At 35.5% G+C, this 24,820-nt stretch overlaps 1 protein-coding gene across 1 annotated transcript in view; it reads left to right on the top strand.

Annotated features, from left to right (window-relative positions):
* The window catches only part of VWDE (von Willebrand factor D and EGF domains), a 76,867-nt gene extending 52,530 nt beyond the window's left edge, over positions 1-24,337 (top strand). The window contains 14 exon segments of the mRNA XM_019443466.2: positions 842-979; positions 4,830-4,967; positions 7,249-7,572; positions 7,575-7,817; positions 9,200-9,295; positions 9,377-9,472; positions 10,470-10,565; positions 11,355-11,450; positions 12,697-12,792; positions 16,170-16,265; positions 16,371-16,466; positions 17,689-17,784; positions 20,057-20,160; positions 24,039-24,337. Of these exon segments, the coding sequence (XP_019299011.2) occupies positions 842-979; positions 4,830-4,967; positions 7,249-7,572; positions 7,575-7,817; positions 9,200-9,295; positions 9,377-9,472; positions 10,470-10,565; positions 11,355-11,450; positions 12,697-12,792; positions 16,170-16,265; positions 16,371-16,466; positions 17,689-17,784; positions 20,057-20,160; positions 24,039-24,053 (1,730 nt within the window). The 3' untranslated portion in view covers positions 24,054-24,337.
* The last annotated feature ends 483 nt before the right edge of the window (positions 24,338-24,820 follow it).

The raw sequence follows: 24,820 nt of genomic DNA, 5'->3' as shown, positions 1-24,820 counted from the left end.
TATTATTTTCTTCAGCATTTTAAAATAAAAATTTTATCAGTTGGGACTGTTGTGCTACAGACTTCATTTGAAACAATTCGTGTTGAGTGCTTCATGGATCTTACTGTAATGGGAGCAACACTTCATCTCAAAAAACTTTATTGAGGACATACTGACTTTCCTCACATGCTGTAAAATTTTCATGGGTTTTCACAGCTAATGCAGTCACCGCACTGAATAAGCTGTCCTTAAGCTAATTAAGCAATCATTCTACTAACTTTTTTAAAAAAAAATCATTGAGTTTTTTTTAACAAAGTGAGAATTGCTGCTATGATATGGTAATTTTTTGCCTCAGAGTACCAAGGGCCTTCTGTCGTCTTTTTTATAAGGAAAATCTTATGCACTTGAAGGGTCTTATTTAATGTTAAATAGAATCTAATTAGTGACTTAAAAAAATTTTTTTAACGTTTTATTTTATGTTTGAGAGAGACAGACAGAGTGTGAGAGGGGGGAGGAACAGAGAGAGAGGGAGACAAAGAATCCAGAGCAGGCTCTGTGCTCTGAGCTGTCAGCACAGAACCCGATGTAGGGCTTGAACTCACAAACGGCAAGATCATGACCTGAGCCAAAGTTGGATGCTCAACTGACTGAGCCACCCAGGTGCCCCTCTAATTGGTGACTTTATACATGCATTCCTCTTAATGTATGACAGTTTTTCTGGAGTTTATGTAAAAGAAGTAAATATACTTTAAGTAAAGTAGAAGTAAAGTACTTTAAGTAAAAGAAATAAAATAAGGAACACTTGATGGGATATACAGTGTTTTTCAAAATAAATTGAACTCTCAATCTGTATTTTGTTTAGGTAAAAATTGCCAGGAAGATGTTGATGAGTGTCAATCCAGACCTTGCTTTCCAGGAGCAGAGTGCTTCAATACCTTTGGCTCCTATCATTGCGGTTCATGTCCAAAAGGATTTTATGGTGATGGAAAGATATGTCATGGTAAAAGTCCCTATTTTCTGCCATGAAATATTTGTTGCTACATTTACTTAATCAAAATCACTCAGTTCTATTACCTCTTTTACTCATGTGTTCATTCAGTATGTATTCACTAAGTGTCATGCATTAAGCTGGATGCAGAGGATGCAAAGATAGGTAAAACATGTCCTCTGACCTAATAGGTTTGAGTGTAATACCAGTATGACATGTAATCACATAGTTTCATATTGTGTTCTGTGTCTTTCGTGAGAAGTGTCTGTAGAGAATAATAGGAATACTACACAGAGAATCGTGTCTACCTAGAGGGATAATGAAAAGTTTTAAAAAGCGAGTGTCATTACAGCTAAATCTGATGTATCCAATCAAGAGAAAGAAAGGCTTTCTAGGCAGAAGAAACATCATGAACAAAGGTGGAGAGATATGTAACATCACAGCACACTTGGCCACTATAAATAATTCAATGTGCTTAAAATATAGAGGGTAAGAGGAACTGCTATAAGAAATGAAGCTAGAGAACTAGCCAGTGGCCAGATCACTGAGAAACTATGAGAAATTTAATAAGATTTATATCGGAGAAGTCTACTCGAGCATAATGGTGGATGGACCACTTATGGGTAAGAAACTATGCAAGCCTGAAGGTGGGAAGAAAAGCTAAGAGAATATTACGAATAAATAGGAAAGATGTAGGGCACCTGGGTGGCTCAGTCAGTTGAGCATCTGACTCTTGAGTTTGCCTTGGATCACAATCCCAGAGTCCTGGGATCATGCTCCACATTGGGCTCTGCGCTGAGTGTGGAGACTGCTTGGGATTCTTAATCTCTGTCTATCTATCCGTCTCTCTCTCTCTCTCTCTCTCTCTCTCTCTCTCTCTTTCTCTTTCTCTTTCTCTCTCTCTCTGCTCCTCTTCCCCCCCACCAAAAGAAAAAAGAAAAAAAAATAGGAAAGATGGGAAGATACTATGACTTTGGGTGAGGAGGTCATGGTTGAAAGAAACACCAAAGAAGCAAGCTGATTGTCCACGGTCAATGATTGGGATTAGCATGGTGAGGTAAAGAGTTACTAAATTCCAAAAGCTCAGTTTACATGAATGAGTATGTAGAATTGGCATTCACTTTGCTATGCGCTGAATTGTGTGGCCTCAGAATTCATAGGTTGTGTTCCAAACCCCCACTGTGGCTGTATTTGAAGTAAGGAATTAATTGAGGTCATAATGAGGTCATAAGGGAGGATTAGGATCCGATAGCATTAGTATCCTCATAAGAGGAGACACCAGAGAGCTTATTCTCTCTCTCTCTCTCTCTCTCTCTCTCTCTCTCTCTCTCTCTCTCTGCCCTATGAGGACACAGGGAAAAAGTGACTGTCTGGGAGCCAGGAAGAGAGCTCTCACCAAGAACTGAATGGCCCTTCACCTTGATCTTGAACTTGCTACCTGCAGAATAGTAAGAAGATAAATTCCTGTTGTTCAGGACATCCAGTCTATGGTATTTTGTAATGGCAGCCTCAGCTGAGTTAAGACACACACATGAAGAAGAAGTGATTTGCAAGGGGAAAGATAATGAGTTCAGTATGGCTACATAGAGATTGAGAAGACTATGGAATATCCAAGTGGAGTTTAGGAGGGAGGATTAAGTTAAAGATACAGGTCTTAGGGTCATCAGTCATGGATAAAATTGCCCAAAGATAACACTAAGAGAAAGAAGGACAAAAAATTGGTGGATATCAACATTTTAAAAGCTTAAAAGAGAAAAGCAAATTATAGAAGACAGCATGAAAGAACTATATTTTGGTATCATTAAGTGAAGAAGACGCCATTTTTTTCCACATAATTTTTTCTTTATTTTCTTTATTTTCTTTTTGTTTTCAAAATTTTATTTAAATTCTAATTAGTTAACATACAGTGCAATATTCATTTCAGGAGTAGAATTCAGTGATTCATCACTTAACATACAACACCCAGTACTCATCATAACAAATGCCTTCCTTATACCCATCACCCATCTAGCCCATACTCCACCCACATCCCTCCATCCACCCTCAGTTTGTTCTCTATCTTTAAGAGTCTCTTATGGTTTGTTTCCCTCTCTCTTTATTCTTTTCTTACCCACTCGCATATTTTCATCTGTTTTTTTTCTTAAATTCCATTTATGAGTGAAATCATATGGTATTTATCTTTCTCTGAGTTATTTCGCTTAGCATAACATACTATAGCTCCATCCATGTTGTTGCAAATGGCAATATTTTATTCGTTTTGATGGCTGCATAATATTCCAGTGTGTGTGTGTGGTGTGTGTGTGTGTGTTTATACACCACATCTTCTTTATCCATTCATCAGTTGATGGACATTTGGGCTCTTTCCATAGTTTGGCTATTGTTGACAATGCTTCTGTGAACCTTGGGGTGCATGTACCCCCTTTGAATCTGTATGTTTGTATCCTTTGGGTAAATACCTAGTAATGCAATTGCTGGATCATAGGGTAGTTCTACTTTTAACTTTTTTACTAACCTCCACTCTGTTTTCTAGAGTGGCTGCACCAGTGAATAAGACCCCATTTTGATGAAAAACATATATTAGTGATGTAATGTTACTTTGTGCTACAGATGGAGGTGGGACTATCTAGCCCTGGAGCTAACAGACTTGAGGAGCATAGTGCTGGATGGTAAGGGGAATTCATTAGTAGCTCAGCCACTCACATTTCCCCCTCAATATCCAGTTCCAAATACTCAACCATATCACACCGTTCACTCCATACACTAAAGTGATCTAACATCTGCCTTTTGCAAACAAAGACTCATTCCCTGAATAAAACCTGTATCAAGTGGAATTTAAGAGGAAAGCAAGTTGAACCAAATCCCATTACACATGAGTGACTAGTAAGTTTCTTAACTCTGTCAGAAGCATTTGTGTATTTTAGGAAGATGCTTGTTAATGCAAAATATTTCTTTTATTGTTGGTATTTTTTACTTAGTTTTAAAGTAGGCAACAGAGTCACTGACCATTAAAGTAAATGCAGCACAGTTCTTATTCTTGAGGTTGCTAACGAGAAGAGGAAGGAGACACATAAAAATCAATAGCGTGAAGGACAAAGCTCTGTGGGAGAACACAGATAGATGAAGTTGGGTGGTTGGGTGAGTGTGGTACTATAGGAACATCTGTTAGTCAGATCGGGCTGCCATAACAGAATAGCACAGGCAGGGTGACATCAACAACAGAAATTTGTTTCCTCGGTGTTCTGGAGGCTGGAAATTCAAGATCAGGTTGGTTTCTGACTTTTCTCCTTGGCTGAGATATGGCCACCTTCTCACTGTGTCCTCACAGGTGCAATGCCCCTTGTGGCTCCTACTCTTCTTAAAAGGACACCAGTCCTAGTGGATTAGGGCCCCATTCATGACTTCATTTAAGCTTAATTACCTTCTTTAAGGTAATATAGTCACATTTAGAGTTAGGGCTTTAACATAAATAAATTTGGGGGTACCCAATTCAATCCATAACCCAAGGATTTGCTGAAGAGGTGAAATTTAAGCTAGTTCTGTAATCTAATTTGCTAAGAGTTCAATCCAGGTGACTTTTTTTTTTTTTTTTTTTTTGAGAGAGAGACAGAGAAAGAGGGAGAGCTCAAAGAGGGGAGGGGGCAGACAGAGAGAGAGAGAGAGAGAATCTTAAGCAGGCCCCACACTCAACACAGAGCCTTATGCGGGACTTCGGATAATGACCTGAGCGGAAATCAAGAGTTGGATGTTCAACCAACTGAACTACCCAGGTGCTCCCCCCAAGTGACATTTTTATCGTATGTTCTCATTCACAGTGTTTCGGTTTTACAATAGTTTGATCTGTTTTTCACGCATACATTTACAGTTGAAACACAGCTTTTACACAAATCTACAACACATATTGTGGTTCTTACAAGTTCTGATGAAAGTGAAACTAAGGAGAATGATAAAAATGCCATGCAGAGAGAGAGGCGTGTTAAGTCAACAAGCAGAAATGCCTCTAGTAAGTAATGGTCTTAGTTAAAAGCTAATGACAAGTAATACCTCCCATTCATTTTCCAGAACACTAACATTATTTCAGGAATTTTTTTTTATAAAGGTCACCTAAGATTATATAATGTGGTTTACAAATTATTCTTTTTCTTGCTAATTCATTGACTTCTTTGGTTTATATTCTAGAAAAATGATTCATGTTGTATAATGAACAAATGATATTTAAGGTGATCTCAGAGAAGCTTATGGTTGGAAGTGACCATTTTAAAGTTACATTTTATAACTCCCTGGTCGTCCAACATCTGCTCAAACTCTAAAAATATTAAGAAGCTCATTATTTCATACAGCCTTTCCTTTTCCATTCTGCTGTCTTTATAAGTCTTGTTTTATTTGATTAATATTCTGATTGTCTTTATAAAGGCCTTACAGATTTTACATTAGCTTTCTTTATGCCTTTGCCTTATGTAACATTAGCTATTCATCTTGTGAGATACCATTGCCCTTGTTTATTTTGCAGAATATCATTGTAGATTACTGCAACATAGGATAGCTGTCTTGATTTTAATTTATTCATACATCCAATTGCCTTACTAAACACTCATATTATGCTATTTTTATAGTTGGGTCTCTTTATTGGTTTTATAAATAGACAATACTTCTTGCCAATTTGTCTCTTCCTCTTACTTTCTCATTATAATAGTATTTACAAGTTAGCCTGTATTTACAACATATCAGCTCTAGACAAATATTATTTATATATTATTCAGTCCTTTCAATAGCTATAGACAGTAACTGTTCTTATTTCCATTTTGCGGAAGTTACTAATCTGTACAGAGCCATAGATGGGTTATCTGTTCAGGCTGATAGACATTGTAAAAGAAGAGAGATTTGAACCTGAGCAGTCTGACTATAGAGTCTCAGTTCTCAAACTTGGGTCCTCATTGTAATGGCTGGGACCTCCAGTGCAGAGTGTTTAGGCAGGGAATCATTTCTTAAAGGTTTTAATGGAAATTCTTTTCATGTTTCACCATTAAGTATGATACCACAGTAGATTTCTGCTAGAAATCCTTCATCCAGTTGAAGAATTTTCCTTTTATTTGTTGATTTCTCAGAATTCTCTTTAGTTTTAAATTAGAAGTCGTTTTTAAATTTTATCAGTTTTTCAGCATTTATTACTTGCTGCAGTTTCTGTTAATGTTTCCTTAGGCTAACTTTTTTAGAATGTTTTCAACAGAAAATGGGATCAGATCATTTTTTAACATTATTTTACACTGCATTCTTTATTATGTAATGTAATCATATAATTATGTAATATAATTCAATTAGTAGAGATACAAGTTTATTTATCCTGATGTAGTAATCTGTAACCACACTGCTGCATTTGATTTGCTAGTATTTCATTAAATGCTTATGTATTTTAATAAATAATATTGACTCGACAATTATGCCACTTCATCAAATGTTTTTAAAACTTTCATCTCTTTCTCTGCATTGCAAGAGTTTTGTAAAACAGTCTTTCCTTGATTATTTGGTAATTTTTTTCCATTAGATCATCCTTCCTGGCATCATTTTTGGGGGCGACTTTGGATTATTTTTTTTTCCTTTCATGGTAATTGTTCTATCAACTCCTCTATTTTTTCTTCCACCAGTTTAATCATTTGTATTTTGCAAAAAAAAAAAAAAATTGTTTATCTCATCAAGATCTCAGACTTCTTAGTTTAAAATTATACATAGTATGTTTGTGTAAGTTAAATTTTTCTGGGGCACCTGAGTGGCTCAGTTAGTTAAGCATCTAACTCTTGATCTCAGCTCAGGTCTTAATCTCAGGGTCATGAGTTCAAGCCCCGCATTGGACTCCATGCTGGGCATGAAGCCTACTAACATAAAATAAATAAGTAAAATATAATAAAAATTTTCTTCAGATTATCATTATGAGTTGCTCACATGTCCGTTATTGACAACGCTATGCTTTCTTTGCTGTGAGCCTCAGTGTATGAAGTGGTCAATAATGTTTGTTGGCTATTTCTAACTCTTAAATAAAATTATTATTTATTGTTCTTTAACTTTTATAATGTTTAATATTCTATGTTCCTTGTGTATCCAAAAAGATTACAAATCCCTTGAAGGCAGGGTCTGTATGATGACTTCTTATTACCACATTGCTCCTAGTGTAATGGTATACATGCACCAGACATTATGTGAAGGAATGAATTACTTAACGTTAAATATAGTGGGAAGGGCAGAACATTAATAAATGTTACTTACATTTCCTTTTCTTTTTTGGTTGTTAGGTATAAAATTTCCGCCACCATCAACAGATCATTCACTGATTGGTGTGAACTTTACCCACGGTCCTCCTACTGTCAAAAAGTTCTTGGACACAACCAGTGACATCTCACGCTTCTCATTAAAATCAGTTACCTCTCAGATGAATAATTCAGAGAAAGTTATTTCCCATCAGATATCAGGTTTTGAACATGCGGATCATACTATCACTACAAATCTCAGTCTGGAGGAACTGGTAGTTTCTGTGAAACACCCAAGTTCCTTAAGCATTAACCCAAACAGTTCCCATGGTAAAGCAAAGGATGTTATACAGAGTACCATCCAAACAGAGGCGGGGGGCATAATTCTCAAATCAACAGGTCTGCTCAAGGTTACATGCAATTTAAGGATGAGTTTACATCATCAGTTACTAGAGCCATCACTGTTTTGCCGGAAAAGCCTGGATGGACCAAAATATCAACTTGTGCTGAATCACCTTGTTTTCTTGGTGTTTCCTGTGTGCCAACCGCAGATGGTCGTTTCCGATGTGGACGATGCCCCTTTGGATATTACGGAGATGGTATCAATTGCAGAGGTAGTATGAAAATTCTTTAGAAGATAGAAAGAAGACTAATTAGTTCACATTTAAGTAATTAAGAAGAGATTCTTTTTTATGTATTAATTTCTATTTACTCCATTTATTTCACCAATTTCTATTTATTTATTTATTGTTTGTGTATCCCCTCTTCACATTTCAAAAAAATTAACATGGGTGTTCCTGCATTATTTTTAGAAAGAAAGTTTCTATTATATAGTACTATAAACTATATAATATAGTATAAATATGTTTTTGGGTATCTACTGTGTTCCAAGGTCTATAGAAACATTCTGTATCAATTATGTCATATAATCCATAAAGACTCCATGTACGGAGTGTTATTTTTCCTATCATCCAGATGAGAACACAGAGCCTTAGAGGGCTAACTGACTTTCCTAGCATTAAGCAGCTAAAGAGATAAAATAAGGATGTGAATAACATTGTTGTCTGGGTTCTTTTCATCTCACCGTGGGCATTTAGTACTTTAAATTACTAATTCTGGCATATTTGCTTATTTGCATAAACTATGTTTCTCTGTATTTCTTCCAGCTCTTGAGGAAAAAACAAGTTGGGCATCACTTTAATTTTGAAAGGAGCGTTTACTTCTTTTCATAATTATCAGTATTGTTTTCCTAGATGCAACTCAAATTTTTAGCTTTAACACTGTTGAAGCTATTTTGTGTTGTTATTTTGTTATTATTGTTTTGTGTTGCTTGTGTTTTGATTTGTTTGAGACCAACTTAAGCAATAGAGCTGTTGGGATATTCCCTTGTTGTCGGTATTACTGAGAGGTACGTTTGTTTGTTTGTTTGTTTGTTTGTTTGTAGGAATAGTGATAATAATGACTTTCAGGACTTATATGTTCATAATATAAAACTCCATATTAACAACCACATACTTTTTGGTCACCTCAGAAAAACATTAAATGCCTAATAGTTAGAATATATCAAGCACTTAAAGAAGCTTAAGGAATACAAACCTGTAAACTTAAGATGTGGTCCTAGTATCTTGCTCTTTGAAATTCTGATTATTTCTGACATTTACCAGCATTTATCTGATCAGTATCTGGAACTTTATTGACCTCTGTGAAAGGACTGGAATCCCATTTCTGGTTAGCAGCCATCTTCAACATCAGGCCTCGCAAAGGGAGTAATTACCACCTATGACACTTATTTCTGACTATATTAATCATGTTCTTCAGTCACTCTAATAGTAAAACAAATATAAGGGGGAAAATAACTTTATGGATAAATGCAATGGTTATTGCTTTAATAAGCAGCATCAAAATTTTCAAATTTCAGAGATTTTTACTTTTCTTACAAGTAAGTCTATGGGCAACATGTATCAACAATTCATCCTTTTTCCTTTGATTTTTGCAGCCATTTGTAGACACCCATGTGGGAAAAGCAGGGAATGTGTTGCCCCAAACATATGCAAATGTAAACCTGGTTATGCTGGCTCTAACTGCCAAACTGGTAGGTATAGAACTCGTTAGTTTGCATAATGAATTTAATTGATAATTGATATTTCTAAAACCTGAGCTTTATTTTATACAGCTCTATGTCATCCTGATTGCAAAAACCACGGAAAATGTATTAAGCCTAACATTTGTGAATGTCCCCCAGGGCGTGCTGGAGCAACCTGTGATGAAGGTGATAATTCAAATTAAAAATCAAATAATAGAGCCAAGATAAAACACTTTATTAAAGCTTTTTTAAAAAGATAATTCTGTTTTACTGTGTCTTTACTGATATATATTCATTAATGTTGGGGAGGATGTCTAAGATTTTTAATGTTTTCTAAAAATAATTTATTTGAAGATTTTAAAAACTTCAATTTCATTAGAAATCCAAAGAGTAATAGCTTATTTGTCCTTGGTAAAATTGTCTTCGGAAATATCTTGGATATTTGGTTTTAAGGTGCCATATCCCTACATATATTTTAGCTTCAAGTAAAGGACACCTGATTATTGAATGACTTGTCAAACAAGACTCCAAGAAAGTGCTAAATACCAAATAATTAGAAGATATTAGATAGTAAAAAGAATCCTAAAAAGTGGTTTTTAAAAACATATCTATAGGCAAATAATGTTATTACTTTGGTTGAAATCTTAAGAGGGGAGTTTATTAAATGACATTTTTAAAATATTTTAAAGAAACACATTTGTTATTTTTAATATTTTAAAGAATATACTTTGATAGACAGTACAAATAATTATTAATAATCTAAGATCCACACTAAATACTTCCATGGCAAGGCAAGGTACAAAATAACAAATTAAAGTAAATCCAGAGTGAACTAATAGAAACACGTAATATCGATGACATAGGAAAATAATTATGGAAATATAGAAGTATTCTGTTTTTAGGGGAGGAGTGTGTGTCTCACTTTGCAGAAGAAACCTAAGATGGTATATTTCCATTCAGCTAACCAACAGTTTTATAAACCAAAACATGATGATGATTTGTTGGTGTTTTGAGAGTATCAACTTGTATAGTCAATCCCACAGAACGAAATTTCATAGTAAAAGCAAGCCGAGTTTATCATAAATTGCTTTTACAACACAGTTTATTGTGGCTATGATTCATAAATATAAACAGACATATTCTTAATTAGGATCTGACTTAATAACATAATTTTTGTCTGTAGAACATTGTAGTCCACCTTGTCGACATGGTGGCACCTGCTTGGCTGGAAATCTCTGCACTTGTCCTTATGGTTTTGTAGGAGCAAGGTGTGAAACAAGTAAGCAAAACTCTCTTGCAGCCTAATGTACTGAAACTGCTCCCTTTAATAGTTGATGCCTTTAATACTAAGATAAACCCAAACACTAAAAAATATACATTCCTGGGGCACCTGGGTGGCTCAGTCGATTAAGCATTCGACTTCAGCTCAGGTCATGATCTTGTAGTTCATGAGTTCAAGCCTCGTGTCAGGCTCCGTGCTCACAGCTCCGAGCCTGGAGCCTGCTTTGGATTCTGTGTCTCCCTCTTTCTCTGCCCCTCCACCACTCACGTTCTGTCTCTCTCTCAAAAATAAATAAACATTAAAAAAACAAACAAACATACATTCATGATTTATTATGACAGTTGTTATTCTGTATGCCACTGGGAACAGTGGATTCCAGTACTAAGATAAAGTTTGTTCTTGTAAACAACTCTCTCCTTACCCTATCCATGACCATTTCTTTGAGATAATAAGAATTCCAGTTTGTTGATTTGCCTATAAGTTTATCTTGTTTATTTATACCTAAAACTATTTTCATTAGTAACTAATAATTTTCTTAAATAGCCAACTCTTATTTACCATTCAGCTCAATGATTTTCTTCTTTCCCCAACTCTATTACCAAAAAGTAACTGAATGTGACAATTGGAGACGTTTAAAGCCAAAGAATAGGTTACTTTTATTTTTCTCTCTGAATTTATTTATTAGAGGATATGATTGGCAGTTATGAGCTACCTAGATAATACCCAATAACATGACCAATTCCAAGCCTAATTTAGCTTGCTTTTATTTTTATTCTATGATCTTAGTGATTTGTAACAGGCACTGTGAAAATGGAGGTGAATGTCTTACACCAGATATTTGCCAGTGCAAGCCTGGCTGGTCGGGACCTACTTGTGGTACAGGTAAAATCAGAATTTTTTTCAATGAATAAGTCAGTTAAAAAAAAATGTTAAATGCACCAATGTCCTAAACCAGCACCCAAAAGCATTAAACTAATCTGACAAGATTAGTATGAAGTTTTAATAAAAGTATCTTTTATTTTTATTCTTTTTCTTCCTGTATCAGGCCATAGAGTATATTTCAGCTTTAGTGTTATCTAGCCCAACCAGTACTTCTTTTTTTGTTTTTTATGCCTTTATATTCTCATCATCCACTTGCCTTATAATGGAGAGAAACAAATATGTGTTACATCTCAATCTTCAATCTCTTTCAAGTTTTTTTTTTTATCACAACACAGACATTCTGTTTCAAGAAACATTCAAGCAGTTGAGTTAAATGACACCATCACTCTATTCCATTTCTTTATCAGAGTATCAGGCTTAATTTTTTGCCAGCAATGTTTGCAGTTATCTGTGTTTAATTTAATCCATTGTGATCTAATGACTTTTCTCAACATAAGTTTAACTTAATGTTTATAGCTTGCGAACTATGTGTGAAGCATGATCCAAGGGGAAACAAAGATCAATTTGATTTTTGCTTTGACTTTAAGTAGCATGTCATTAGTGAAGAAGACACAGGATACAATAATTTTAAATGACTGTGGTACAAGTTGGATTATAATAAGTAATGTAATTAATGCACAGTTCCTTGGAAGCAGAGAAGACAGAAATTCATTCTGGCAAGTGCAGTTTGGAAGAAGATAGTATTGAGGTAGACTTTGGAGAATGGGTAAAGTCTGAGTTGGAAAATGGAATTAAGGGTGCCTCTCAAAGGGGAACAAAGGTAAAGAAGCTAAGCAGAATGCTTTTGAGTGTGCTAGGACTTGAGCACAGTGTTCCTATTTGAATTGAGATGGAGGCCTAAAGAAGTGTATTTGAGTGGATTACAGACTGTCCAGTTAGTGCTGCTGAAATGTCTTCTAATTTCCCATCATTGTTTTCAGCTTGCAGAGGGCATTCTGAATTCTAATCATAACCTCCATATTCTTAGCTTGGTAATGTTTGTAAACTTAATGAACACACTTTCAAAGCTATTATCCACTTATTTTATTCCTCTTATGTTTGGCAAAGTCAAATTAATTATAGGTTATGGCTTTTCCTTGCAGTAAAAATAAAATATTTCATTAGGCACCATTTTGTACTTCAGTGCAGCTTTCACTTTTTAAATAATAAAACTTTTATGGTCTCTCTTCCCCCTGCTGTTCATTAGCTTTGTGTGACCCTGTTTGCCTCAATGGTGGTTCCTGTGATAAGCCAAACACTTGCTTCTGTCCAAATGGATTCTTTGGTGCGCAGTGTCAGAATGGTAATTATTCTTTCTTTATGAATACAAAGAGAAAGGCATAAACAGAACTCTGAGTAAACACAAGACAAGTCTCAAAGGGGACAGTGCTATTTTTTTCTCTCTTTCTTGTGATGTTACAGTTGTGGCTGCTTAATGACCAGATCCTGAAAATGTTTGAGTTATTATATAAAATATTTATATTTGGGGTGCCTGGGTGTCTCAGTCGGTTGAGCATCCGACTTCAGCTCAGGTCATGACCTCGCAGCTTGTGAGTTCGAGCCCCGCCTCAGGCTCTGTGCTGACAGCTCAGAGCCTGGAGCCTGCTTCAGAATCTGTGCCTCCCTCTCCCTCTGCCCCAACCCACTCGCATTCTGTCTCTGTCTCTTTCAAAAATAAATAATCATTAAAAAAAATTTAAATAAAATACTTACATTTATTCACTATACATTAGGCTCCCAATTTTGGCACTTGTCCATGCAGTTTTGTAGGATCAAGGTGTGAACCAAATAAGCAAAATTCTCTTGGAGTCTATTGCATGCAATGGTGTCATTTTTTCTGCCCTCACAGCAAAAATGTTTGATTTATGGTCCACTAATGCCCACTATTACCTCACGATCTCTCAACATTAGTTTTATTAAACACTTGTGAGAAGTTAGCTATGCACAGCATTGGGCAAGGTGATATCAGGTCATACAGATGCATCGTGTCCCCCCTTCATGGCCTGCTATTTCAATACTTTCGCTGATATAGAAATGTGATGGATTTTTTCAGAATAATGAGCATGTCCTGAGGCTGACAGTGTAGGTATGAGTTAATGTCAATAAATGAAATTTAAAATGTATTTTCCACATCTTTGTATCTTTGAACTTTTGCAAAATGCAGAATAGATTTTTTAGTAAAACGTGTCAGAGGCTGTCCTAATTTAATTCCTAAAACGTATTCTTTTTTGGGCATGTTATACTTTGAAGTGATTTAATTTCTTTTATTTGGAGGTTGACTGGGATTCTTAGGTTGCAGACGAGGTAGAGAACAAACTACCACTGAAGTACAGGCGTAGCAAATGAGTTCCTCTAGTTAAGATTTCCTTCAAGGAACCACTTTGTGAAATGGGAAGATGTAAAAACCACGTTAAAGCAAACCTTGAAAACCAAGTGACTATTCTAACCCCATATTCTGAGTTATAGGTATAGTTTTGACTCAGAATTTAAAAGGGATATAAAAGCTGATATCTCTCATGCTCCTTGCAGTAGATGTAAGATATAGTGAGAAAATGTCTCTAAAACTTATGTGCCAGCAGTATTACTGAGAAAGGAGGAAATCTCTAAATTATTAAGTATTGAACTAAAAAGTATCTGTTGAACATATGTTAAAAGGTTTTGGAATTAGCTAGCCTCTAAAACCTCCTAGCTGGCATGGATTTTGAAATCAAAGTCTCCAGCATCAGCCTTCCTGACTTTTTAGATTTGAACCACACAGTTGCCATAAGGAGCGAGACGTACATACTGTAAGTGCATGGCTGGCTACCATGAATAATAGTACAATTGTTTTTAAGAAATGCTACAGGAGATGCAGAAGAAATAAAAAAACATTAGCTTTATTCTTATCAGATCACATCCTCTCATGAGCCTCTGTGAGCCCAAATGGTGGGAAGGGAAAATGGTATACACATTCAAAGTCACTGAATAAAAATAGGCAGAAAATGGATAAAATATTTATCCACACAAGATATTGTGTGTTCTATAGGATTTCAAATGAGGAAGATAAAAATTGAACTAGAGACATAACGAAAGAGTTAAACTACTCCATTCATAATCAAGGCTTATAATGTGTCACTGGAGAGTTGTTTAAATACATTTTATATCCTTCAAATCCTTGAATGTCATGAGTCCATTCCACATGGTAGGTGAGGCTGGATTACTTAGCTCCCTTTGGAGTCTCATGGAATATCTGTGTGAGGCCTAGAGAATATATAGGTATATATGTAGGTGGATTTTCTCCTAAACTTCCTTTTCCTAAAATGGGACTAGATGTGGAGAAGATCAAACCTTTATATTAATATATAATCTCTTTATATTACTTTATTTACATATGGTTTGTTGTGTAAATGTAGTATTTATCTCTACACTCAAGTTTTGTGGTATGGATGAGTATTGATTATAGCAAGGTTACCCATTATATATTGGCTTTTTCTCTTTGTTTTAGTTTTAAATTTCTAACCATAAGTATTTCCTACTGTGTTTTTGGAATAGAACAAATACATTTTTTTTTCTAATACTAGAAATGATCGTAAGTTGTAGGAAGCAGAAAATGTACTTTTTATAAAAAGTACCAAATAAACACCAGAGAAAGTAGACTGAAGCATTAATCAGAAAAGGTTCAAACTAAAAGAGTGGAAATTATCCATTTGCTAACATCATTCAGTTATTTTGTTTTTATACATAAAGTACTAAATTATTTTCAGTTTTGAATCCATTTGAAATTAGTTGATTTCTTTTCTTAGACTGGAAATAAAGTAGCTGTTAAAGATGGATCTAATTCAAAACTGGGAATTAGTCTACGATAGCCTTGTTACCAAAATCAGTTAATTTGACATTTGTTTTTAAAATACAAACTAAAATCCATTTAATTATCATTTAGAGAAAAAAATAAATTTCTATTTAGGCAGGTTTGCCTATGTATTATTTTTTTAAATAAAGGCATTTATTGTCATATCTGCAGGAAACATGAAGCAATGTAAATCTTCTCATAAAAGATGATAAATATTAACTTCTGAATTCCATGATGCAGAAGCATATACATAGAAGATACTAGTACAATGTAATCAAGGTTATCTGATAAATATTCCTAACAAAGCCAGGGATTTATTGTTAAAAGGATTTTTCACTAACTTTTTATAGGAGTAAGTCACATACTAAGCTCTGCCTTTATGACCTCAGTTAGGTATTCAAAAGTCAACTAAAAATTATTTTCTAAAAATCATATGATATATTGTTGGGATTTTTCTATTTTCCGCAGGAATAGGTACATTTCTTATTTTGAGCTAGGTTATGACTCACTTTCTTGGTTCTGCCTGGATCATTTTACTCTTTACTTCTAAGAAAGGTGAATCATAAGATAAGGTTTGTGATTTAAGCACTATAATATCAAAGATGCCATTTGTTATGAATACTTCATCAATACCTTTCAAATTGTGCTAATCCACTAGCTGCTTAAAGCTATAAGCATTGGATTTTATGATTTAGAAAGGATAGTGTTAATGACTTGCAGATGTGATCTTTTATTTTAATAGCACATTTCTCTGCCTTATGGCCCCATAGATAACAAGCACATGATGCAATATGTAATATATAATAATTGAATATGGAGTATTCTCAGATTGCTGCCATGTGTTCTTTTAGCTATCTGTCACCCTCCCTGTAAGAATGGTGGCCGCTGCATGAGAAATAATGTGTGCGCCTGTCGTGAAGGATACACTGGTAGGAGATGCCAAAAAAGTAAGATACCACTAAATGTGTTTTTTTAACTACAGGTAAAGCAAACACATTAAATAGCTAAACTATTGCCATTTGAGGGCTGATATTTCATGCTTTTACCTTAAGGTATCTGTGATCCCATGTGCATGAATGGAGGAAAATGTGTAGGACCAAACATTTGCTCTTGTCCTTCTGGTTGGAGAGGGAAACAATGCAACACACGTAAGAAGAATACTCTTAAAAAAAATTTTTTTTATGTTTATTTGCTTTGAACATTAAAGAGAGAGACAGAGTATAAGTGGGGGGAGGTGCAGAGAGAGAGGGACACATAGAATCTGAAGTAGGCTCCAGGCTCTGAGCTGTCAGCACAGAGCCCAAAACGGAACCCAAACTTCACGAACCCGTGAGATCATGACCTGAGCCGAAGTCGGACACTTAACCATCTGAGCCACCCAGGAGCCCCAAGAGGAATACTCTTAAATGCTACAGCCACATGAGAACATCAAGCAGAATTTACTACACAGGGCATTTTCTTTGTTTTTTTTTGTTTTGTTTTGTTTTGTTTTTATTTTTGATTCTTTGTTCCTACTTTAGGGGATTTTTTTGTGAACTGGAGTGAAATGCCAACTGCTCTGAATTCATTTCTTCAGGCTAGCAGAGAAAAAGGATATGCTGTATTTTCCAGTCTGTCCACTGTGATTGCCACGATAAATGACAAGTTCTTTAAGTCCTGTCTCCCTCTCTAAGGAAGGGTCAGGGGAAGGTGTAAAAAATTCCTGATTCCGGGGCACCTGGGTGGCTGGGTTGAGCGTCCAGCTTTGACTGAGGTCATGATCTCACGGTTTGTGAGTTCGAGCCCTACCTCGGGCTCTCCACTGTCAGCACAGGGCCAACTTCAGATCTTCTGTTCCCCTCTCTCTCTCTGCCCCTCCCCCACTCACGTGCTCTCTCTCAAAAATAAAAATAAATCGTTAAAAAAAAAATTACAGATTCCATGACTGCATCTCAGACCAACCAGTTCAGAACCTTCCAAGGTGGGTCACACTACTTTCAACTCTGGCTAGTTTTAGAGTTGGTAACAGCTCTCCTCATTCAAATGTTTCGTTTTTTCCCCTTTTTATAAATTATTCTATAAAATTAGCAGCTATTATAATGTGCTGATCAAGGTGAAAAATAAGACCTAACACCAATGTCCCACAAATTGAGGAAAAGTTAAATCATGATGCATTCGATCAGTGGAACATTATACAACCATTAAAATCACCTTATTCAAGAATCAGCAGTGACATTGGAAAATGTTCTTGATAAAATGTTAAGGGAAAAACTCCTTTAAGTCATTAACTTTTAACTTTCTCTTTTTTTTCTTCAGTGAAATGTTTTGTGTTTTATGTGAGTACTTGACTGGCAAATTAAATTGTTAACTTGTTTGTATTTCTATTTGCAGCTATCTGCTTTCAGAAATGTAAAAATGGTGGTGAATGTATAGCTCCCAGTATATGCCACTGTCCTACCGCATGGGAAGGAGTGCAGTGTCAAATACGTAAGCCTACAAAATTTGTTTTTTACTCTATGTTCTGAACCTGAATCTGTTACAGTTATTAAACAAAGTGTAATGTGAGGAGAAATCATAGAGAAAAAAAAAATCCCATAATGCTTATACATTAAAAAAAAAGGGTTTTGGAAATAAAAGGAAATCTTCATTCATTGTTATATCCATTTAAAAGAAGACAATTTGGTAAAATATGTTAATATTTTGTGTGACACAGATAACTCCAAATTATGGTCTCTGGGCTGCCTTGGAAGTTCTCTCAGGTGTGAAGAAGGTTTTTAGCATAAACTTTAAATATTTTTTCAGATTATGAGAAAAATACATACCACTCATGAAAATCATGGAAAATATGAAAAAGTTCCAAAAACTAAATTGTCCCACATTCTACCATCCAAAAGAAATTCCTGTTGTGATTTTAGTATTTTGATATATTTCCCTTTTGTTTTAGTTAAAAATTTTACATTCATGGGGCCTCAGGGTATTGAGGAAGATCAATGATCTAATATTGAAATTTATGAAAACTTGAAATAACATGTTAAAATATTAACAAAGATTAGCTTCATGAGAAAAACTGGAAGTCTCCCCCTCCAAATATTTTCAATTGATCAATAATTATATCATCTTAAAACTGGTGATCCAAGTGTATTGTAAACTGAAATTATATAGTTGCAAAATGACCATGTGTTTTTACAAAAAATACCTGCCCTGCTTTTTGATGTCTTATGAACCACACTTGTTTCCATATATCACAGATTTCGCATATAATTTTCATGACTTTTAGAGTGTATTTTATTAGTAAGTGCTATTACAATTTATACATTTTTCATCTTAGGAAAATATTATCAAAGAATTCACTTCTAGTACTTACTTAAGACATATGTGCTCAAAAATCACTAATTCTCATTGGGAGTTATATGCGATAAAATGGTAGAAAAAAGAGCCATCACCCTTAATTTGGGCTGCTTATTCTGGAGAGAGGTCTTTGTGGACCATGAAAGAGAATGATGAGATATTAGAAGCACGTTAATGTGGAAACGTGCTCCAGTAAGTGTGGATTGAGGTACTCTGAGTACAGCCTGAAGATGTGCACTTTATTTTTGCACCTTGCAGCACTTCTGTGTGAATTTTTCAAAGTCCTTTTCCTCAAAATACTTAATTTCCAACTTCCAGAAACTCTATATATTGACATTATTTGACCAAGATGTCTGACTGCCGTCTGCTGGAGAGCTATTGTAACAAGTATGCAAATCTATGATGTCTGTGGTGTGAAAAGTACTCCCTCAGCTGTGGGGCTTTGTGTATTGCACAGCCTGCCCAGCTACACATGGCATCACTGATAAAAACGTAATCTTTTAATGCTGCACTTCCACCAAAGAGAATATTGTTCTTGAATTTTGCAAGCTTTCCATATGAACTCTGGAAGCAGATACCTCTCTCATGAAAAATAACTGTATTGTATGTAATTTTATATTATACGTATTTTCACTTAATATGTCTTAAAAGCATTTTCTGTGTCCTTCAGCACATAACTTTGAACGAAATATTATGTAATCTATGCCACTGTATGTATATCTATTCTATATATATAATATATAGATAGATAATTCACTTGACTTTTTCCCTTATGTTGAACATTGTAGTCATTTACAAGTTATTACTATAATAAGCATTTTCTTTCTATAAGATAGATGATGACATAGGTGGATACATTAGGTAGATGATAGATAACTAGATTGATACTGAATTATATTGAGATAGAGATAAGTATTTTTAAATTTCATGAGAGATTCTGAGGAAGAAATTGCTGGTGTAAAAATCTTTAGGAAGTTTCTAATACAGTTGTTTCACATTAAACTTCCAATGATAGCATATTAAATTGTCAGTTTTCTATATACTGGCCAGTACTGCATTGTGTCTTTTAAATCTTTGCTAAATTATTAAGCAAATTATGAATGCTTATATTACTGATTTGAATCTCCTCTCTAAAGAAAACAAAAACATATAGCCACTGTTTAAAAGGTAGCCAATGAAAATTTTGTTTGCTTTAATAATATCTTTATAGAATTGTGAAACTGTTGAGTTTTGGGTGTTTTGTTTTTTGTTGTGTATGAGTACGTGTGTCTGTGTGTTTTGGCTGCACAAGAATGGGAGTACCCTTGGTCATTCATAAAATCTTAATGACCATGCTTCAGACCACCAGAAGAGAATATGTCACAAGCATTTGTGTCAAAGAATGGTCATTGTAATTTTTTTTATATTCCAGCAATTTGCAAACAAAAGTGTCTTTATGGAGGCAGATGTGTATTTCCTAATGTGTGTTCTTGTCGCAATGGATATTCTGGACCCAAATGTGAAAAGAAAGTACAGGTATTTTAAATTTTAAATGGAAAATAAATATTAGATATTGCTATCTGCTATCTACTCAGATATTTTGCTTAGCAATTGACATCTATGTGTTATTGTTTGATTTTCATTGATTTCCAAATAAAAAACATGCACAGATTTACTATTTGCCTCTGAAACTAAAAACAGTATCATTTTTGTGTCATTGTAGAGTTACCTTATTATTCAAAATTCTGATGTTCACTTAAAGGATTTCAATGTGTAGATATGACTTTCAAGTGTAATACTATTCTATTTTATGGCACTGGAACTGAAAGAGAATAATATTCCTCAAAATGGACTTAAGACACCACAAATATTTTTTTATATATAATTTATTGTCAAATTGGTTCCATACAACACCCAGTGCTCATCTGAACAGGTGCCCTCCTCAATGCCCATCACCAACTTTCCCCTCCCCCCCACCCCCATCAACCCTCAGTTTGTTCTCAGTATTTAAGAGTCTCTTATGGTTTGCCTCCTTCCCTCTCTGTAACTTGTTTTTTTTTCCCCCTTCCCTTCCCCCCTGATCTTCTGTTAAGTTTCTCAGGATCTACATATGAGTGAAACCATATGGTATCTGTCTTTCTCTGTGTGACTTATTTCACTTAGCATAACACTCTCCGGCTCCATCCACGTTGCTACAAAGGGCCATATTTCATTCTTTCTCATTGCCAAGTAGTATTCCATTGTATATATAAACCATATCTTCTTTATCCATTCGTCAGTTGATGGACATTTAGGCTCTTTCCATAACTTGGCTATTGTTGAAAGTGCTGCTATAAACATTGGGATACAAGTGCCCCTATGCATCAGTACTCTTGTATCCCTTGGGTAAATTCCTAGCAGTGCTATTGCTGGGTCATAGGGTAGGTCTATTTTTAATTTTCTGAGGAACTTCCACACTGCTTTCCAGAGCGGCTGCACCAGTTTGCATTCCCACCAACAGTGCAAGAGGTTCCCGTTTCTCCACATCCTCTCCAGCATCTATAGTCTCCTGATTTGTTCATTTTGGCCACTCTGACTGGCATGAGGTGGTATCTGAGTGTGGTTTTGATTTGTATTTCCCTGATGAGGAGTGACGTTGAGCATCTTTTCATGTGCCTGTGGCCATCTGGATGTCTTCTTTAGGAAAGAAGACACCACAAATATTTGACACCACACTATTTGACACCACAAATTTGGTCACATACTAGATAAAAAGACTACCCTCACCCCTCCCTCTAGTTTATTTAAATCAACCACTTTTAAATCCACTGCTTCACTGATTTGAGGATGTGTTGTGTGCCACAAAAGCCTTATCTGTCCTCACTCTTTTCCTAGATAGTAGTTCTTGCTCTTTATTTGCTCCCTGTTAAAATCTGTTTCAGGGAAAGCAATAAAAAACTCTTCATATCATTAGGAATAGGATTTATTTTTACTTAAGAAATCAAGAAAGCAAAGGAAAAATAGACACTTTCTTAGAGTTCCTGAAATTGCCCCACACTTCCTTAGAAGGCTAGTGCTACATAAACATCTTTTTAAAAAGTTTCTGTGATCAAATCTATGCTAAGATTAAACTGTATTTTATTTTGTCTCCAATCTTAAATTTCTAAATATCAACAGCCAAGGAATTTTTCAGTCCTAATTCCTACATGTACAAGGGTAGTGCTAATATCTCTCTCTCTCTCTCTCTCTCTCTCTCTCTCTCTCTCTCTCACACATACACACACACACACACACACATACACACAAATGCAGCAGAGCTCTCAAAAATCTCTTAATGTTAATCTGTATTAGGGTTTTGTTTAATGTTTACTTATTTATTTTGAGAAAAAGAGAGGCAGAGAGAGAGAGGGAAAGAGAGAATCCTAAGCAGACTCCACGCTGTCAGCACAGTCCCGACATGGGGCCAAAATCCAGAGCCAGATGCTTAACCAACTGAGCCACCCAGGCACCCCTAATCTGTATTGGTTTTAATTTTAAAAGCAATTATATGCTATTTAGCACTTCAGAAAGCCCAAGGGTTGTGAGTATCAACGTATCCTAGAGTACTGTAATTTGAAAAATGATAAGGAATTTTCTTTTTGAAGTGTGATACTGGATCAGTCTAGCTTAGAGGCAAAGTGGACGTGCACATGTGTTTCTCTTTGCACTGGTATCCATCCTGGTTGGATATGGCCTCCATTTTGAAAACACAAACAAAAACAAAAACAAGTTCATAACAGTACTGTGATTTGAAAGCTATTGAGTGCCTGTTTGATCAGCTGTTGTTGAGAACAATAAAAACAATAAATATGTGAATTCCCTGGTTCAAAGGCAGCTTTTACACATGTATTATTTCATTTTATTTGAGATTTTTATGGCACAGAAAGTTCCATGAGCTCAAAAGCTTTCAACTCCACTTTGACATACTAAATTAGGTGATTTCTCTGTAATATATTTTTATCTATTTCTTTACTACCTGAATCCTTCCTCAGATAATCATTTCCTCTAATGGGCACGCTTCTCAGAGTGCACCTGGAGCCATTTTAAGGAAGGAAAGAACAGAGAGTCATGGAGAAGGAATAGGAAAACAAAATGAGACTAGCTCAGGGACCACATGTCCTGAATACTATAACCTGTTCGTCCAAATTCTTGACTTCAATTCTCACTTGAGCTTTATTCTGTTGTTCATTGGTGTCATTGCTTTTATTTATTTATTTACTTACTTACTTACTTACTTATTTATTTTTCCTTGGGCTCCAAAACATAGGGTAAAAAACAAATTTTTAGGCAGGAAAAAAATAATAAAACAACTACCGTTTTGGGTATTCAGAACCCTCCCCGGCTCCTCCCAGCTCCCTTCAGGCTTACCTTCCTGGCCCTTCTTCAAGCATCCTGAGGTAGTGAGGGGAAAAAAGAAATGGAAGATAGTGATTAGGTTGGGTTGCTAGAATTTCAATGAAAACAACAGCAGAGAATTACTAGCCAGAAACAAAGAATACAAAGAAAGGAGAAATGGGCAAAAGAGGGCTAAAGAGGGGTAGGTGGCTTTGAGAGGCCTCAGAACTTGCTGCCCAGCTGCTAATTACATTTAGCATTGGACCTGCCACTTGTTCACTCTGTGACCTTCAGCAAGATATTGAACCCCTCTAAGTCTCAGCTTCTTCATCTGTCATATGGTGCTAATAACACCTAATCATAGGGTTGTTAAAGGACTAACTATGTTAACATATGTGCCTGGTGTGTAGAAAACACTATGTCAGTTTGTTACTGGTTATTACATTGAATAGAGGAATAGAGAGTCATGGAGAAGGAAAAGGATGAGGAAAAAGACTGGAGAGAAATGTTGCAACGCATTGAAAACAGTCTTTTCCTGAAGGATATCAGGAAAAAACGTGCTTGGTTTTATTGAGCAGGGATGTTTCTTGAATGTAATTTTTCTTCAAGGTGGAGTCATGTAATATCCAAGCTCCATTTAGTCACAACTATTTTGATACTTAAATATAATCTGGGCACACCTGGGTGGCTCAGTCGGTTAAGTGTCCAACTTCGGCTCAGGTCATAATCTCACGGTTCGTGGGTTTGAGCTCTGTGTCAGGCTCTGTGCTGTCAGCTCAGAGCTTGGAGCCTGCTGTGGATTGTGTGTCTCCCTCTCTGCCCCTCCCCTGCTTGCGTTCTTTCTCTTTCTCAAAAATAAATAAACATTAAAAGAATTAAATAAATAAGTAAGATCTGGATTAGACTTCAGTTTTATGAAAGCAGTATTTAGTCTCTAGTAGCAAATGTAGAACCAAAAGCTTTATGTATCACGTCAGAGAGGAAGAGGTAGCAAACAATGAATAAGGGTCAAGTGGTTTTCCTGTATTCATTCAAACTTGGTTTCCCACTTCTTACTACAGACAAAACGCCATTAATATCAAGTATATCACAAGCCTGTCTTAAGAATGGAAATTTTATTCAGAAAAAGTTGAAGATAACTACTTGAAGTTTATTTGAACATCATTTTTAAAATTATTTTGAAGACTGAAGAAACTAATCAAATGTAGAATGCTGTTATCTGGTCATTGTTAGAGAAAAGCAAAGAAGAAATCCAGGTCTTTTGAATTGACTTTGAAATGTGATTTGATATTTACATATTGAGATGATGCATCTGATATTCAAGACATTCACATTATCTAATAAACTGAATATCTCCCAATTCTTACCGTGATGGTTGGTGTCTTTATCATTAGGGATCAGTCAGCATAACAGAAACCATGCGATGTACCCAGATATAAAGTATTTAAAGCAGAATTAGGAAATCTCAGGATTGTTGGAAGGGTTGGGGGTAAGGGTGGGGACAGGAGGAGGTAGAGGTCGGGAAAGCAACTGCTGAAGGTCAGAGAGGTTGTTCTTGAAGATGTTAGCCTAAAGCACCAAGCAGATTTCAGCTTTCTTGGAGCTGCTGCAATACTTGACAGTCTTCAGAAACTCCACTGACTGTCTCAAGCTGTCATTACAGAAAATTTGCTGGGAAGCCATTGTGAATCTTTTATCTATCCAAATATCTAGCTGCAAACACCTCTGAAAAAAATGACTTCCCACTTCCATCTTCTCTCTCTCTGGAAAGCTTTTCTCACTGGCAAACCCTAACCCAGAAACACACAGAGAGGGGGGTTCTGGAAAATGTAGTCCTAGCCTT

The sequence above is a fragment of the Panthera pardus genome, unplaced genomic scaffold, assembly GCF_024362965.1.
Source record: "Panthera pardus isolate Hobbes unplaced genomic scaffold, ASM2436296v1 HiC_scaffold_8, whole genome shotgun sequence".
NCBI classification, from domain to species: Eukaryota; Metazoa; Chordata; class Mammalia; order Carnivora; family Felidae; genus Panthera; species Panthera pardus.
The sequence above is the reverse complement of the archived record's forward strand: the minus strand, read 5'-3'. Positions and strand labels throughout refer to the sequence as shown.